This window comes from Numida meleagris, unplaced genomic scaffold (assembly GCF_002078875.1).
Source record: "Numida meleagris isolate 19003 breed g44 Domestic line unplaced genomic scaffold, NumMel1.0 unplaced_Scaffold662, whole genome shotgun sequence".
Lineage (NCBI taxonomy): Eukaryota > Metazoa > Chordata > Aves > Galliformes > Numididae > Numida > Numida meleagris.
In genome coordinates this window covers 33,579-34,617 of record NW_018364877.1, presented here as the reverse complement: position 1 = coordinate 34,617, position 1,039 = coordinate 33,579, and the positions used below count along the sequence as shown (strand labels likewise).

The 1,039-nt window shown below is 53.2% G+C and overlaps 1 protein-coding gene across 1 annotated transcript in view; it reads left to right on the top strand.

The window, feature by feature from the left end:
• The first annotated feature begins 414 nt into the window (after positions 1-414).
• Positions 415-1,039, top strand: part of LOC110391946 — a 7,939-nt gene continuing 7,314 nt past the window's right edge. Inside the window, exons 1-2 of the mRNA XM_021383902.1 lie at positions 415-468; positions 586-912. Coding sequence (XP_021239577.1) covers positions 436-468; positions 586-912 — 360 coding nt within the window. The 5' untranslated portion in view covers positions 415-435. The remainder of the gene's footprint in view (positions 469-585; positions 913-1,039) is intronic.

Here is a 1,039-nt window from a genome sequence, read left to right as displayed (position 1 = left end):
TGATTTGTGAAGGTATTTTTACACCTCGCCTGCCTTTAACTGAAGGCCCGGCGGTTTCTCAGCTGGCTGCACAGACGGGAGCTGCAGTCTCCGTGCTGACTCCATGCACCTCATCTCTCTGGATATATATGGATGGATATATTCCGTTACTGATACACTGAGTATGCATTGCTGGGGAAGGTTTATCCAGAGAATAAGTCGTGAAAACTATCAGAGAACCCCAGTAAAGTAGAAAGCCCCCTGAAAAGAACTATGGGTTCTAATACGGGACCCAGGTGGCAGCAGAGGCCATGAAATTAAGGAAATTCTCTTGTTCTAACGCAGAAACAACATTCGATTCCCACACCATCAGGGACGCAGCTCGATCAGAGATAGCTCCGTGACAATTAAGGCTGGAGAACGCGGGTAGGTCTGAACCCAACCTGAATTCTTTTAATGTTAAAAGAAAAAAAAAAACGATTCCTTAAGGTCGGGGAGCTGCAGGGCGCTGTGGGCGGCTCTGACCCGCAGGGCTGAGGGCAGAGGCCGTGGCCTGCCAGGCTCCAGCACTGAACCCAGTTTCTGTTCCCTTCTTTCTTGTCCCAGCGGCTGCCGGCTGTGAATGTGTTCTGCAGTTCAGCAGCGCCGCGTCGAGGATTAACGGCCGTCGTGTTCCTGGGGACGGGTTGGTTTCTCGCTGAGCTCATCGTGTGCTGTGCTGGAGCTGTGTGTGCATCCATCGAGGTCAGGGCGCTGCTGCAGATTCCTGCCTGGTGCCTGCACCCCTCGGAGGCAGTGGCTGATTTCACAACCGGCGCAATGCTGGGACCGGTTTCCAGGTTCTCCTCTCAGTTCCTCACGCCCTTTTGGAATCCCGAGTTAATGGACCTGATCTCAATTGCCCTGAATGTATTCCTCCTCATGATAATTTACATCATCTGGAGGAAACTTTCCCCGAAACCGGAGAATGCGGAGTGGCAGGGAATCTGGAGAGGGCTGGGAAACGTCTTAGAAGCGTGGGGAGCCCCGGGGTCGTCGCGTCAAGAACGGGAAGAAGCAG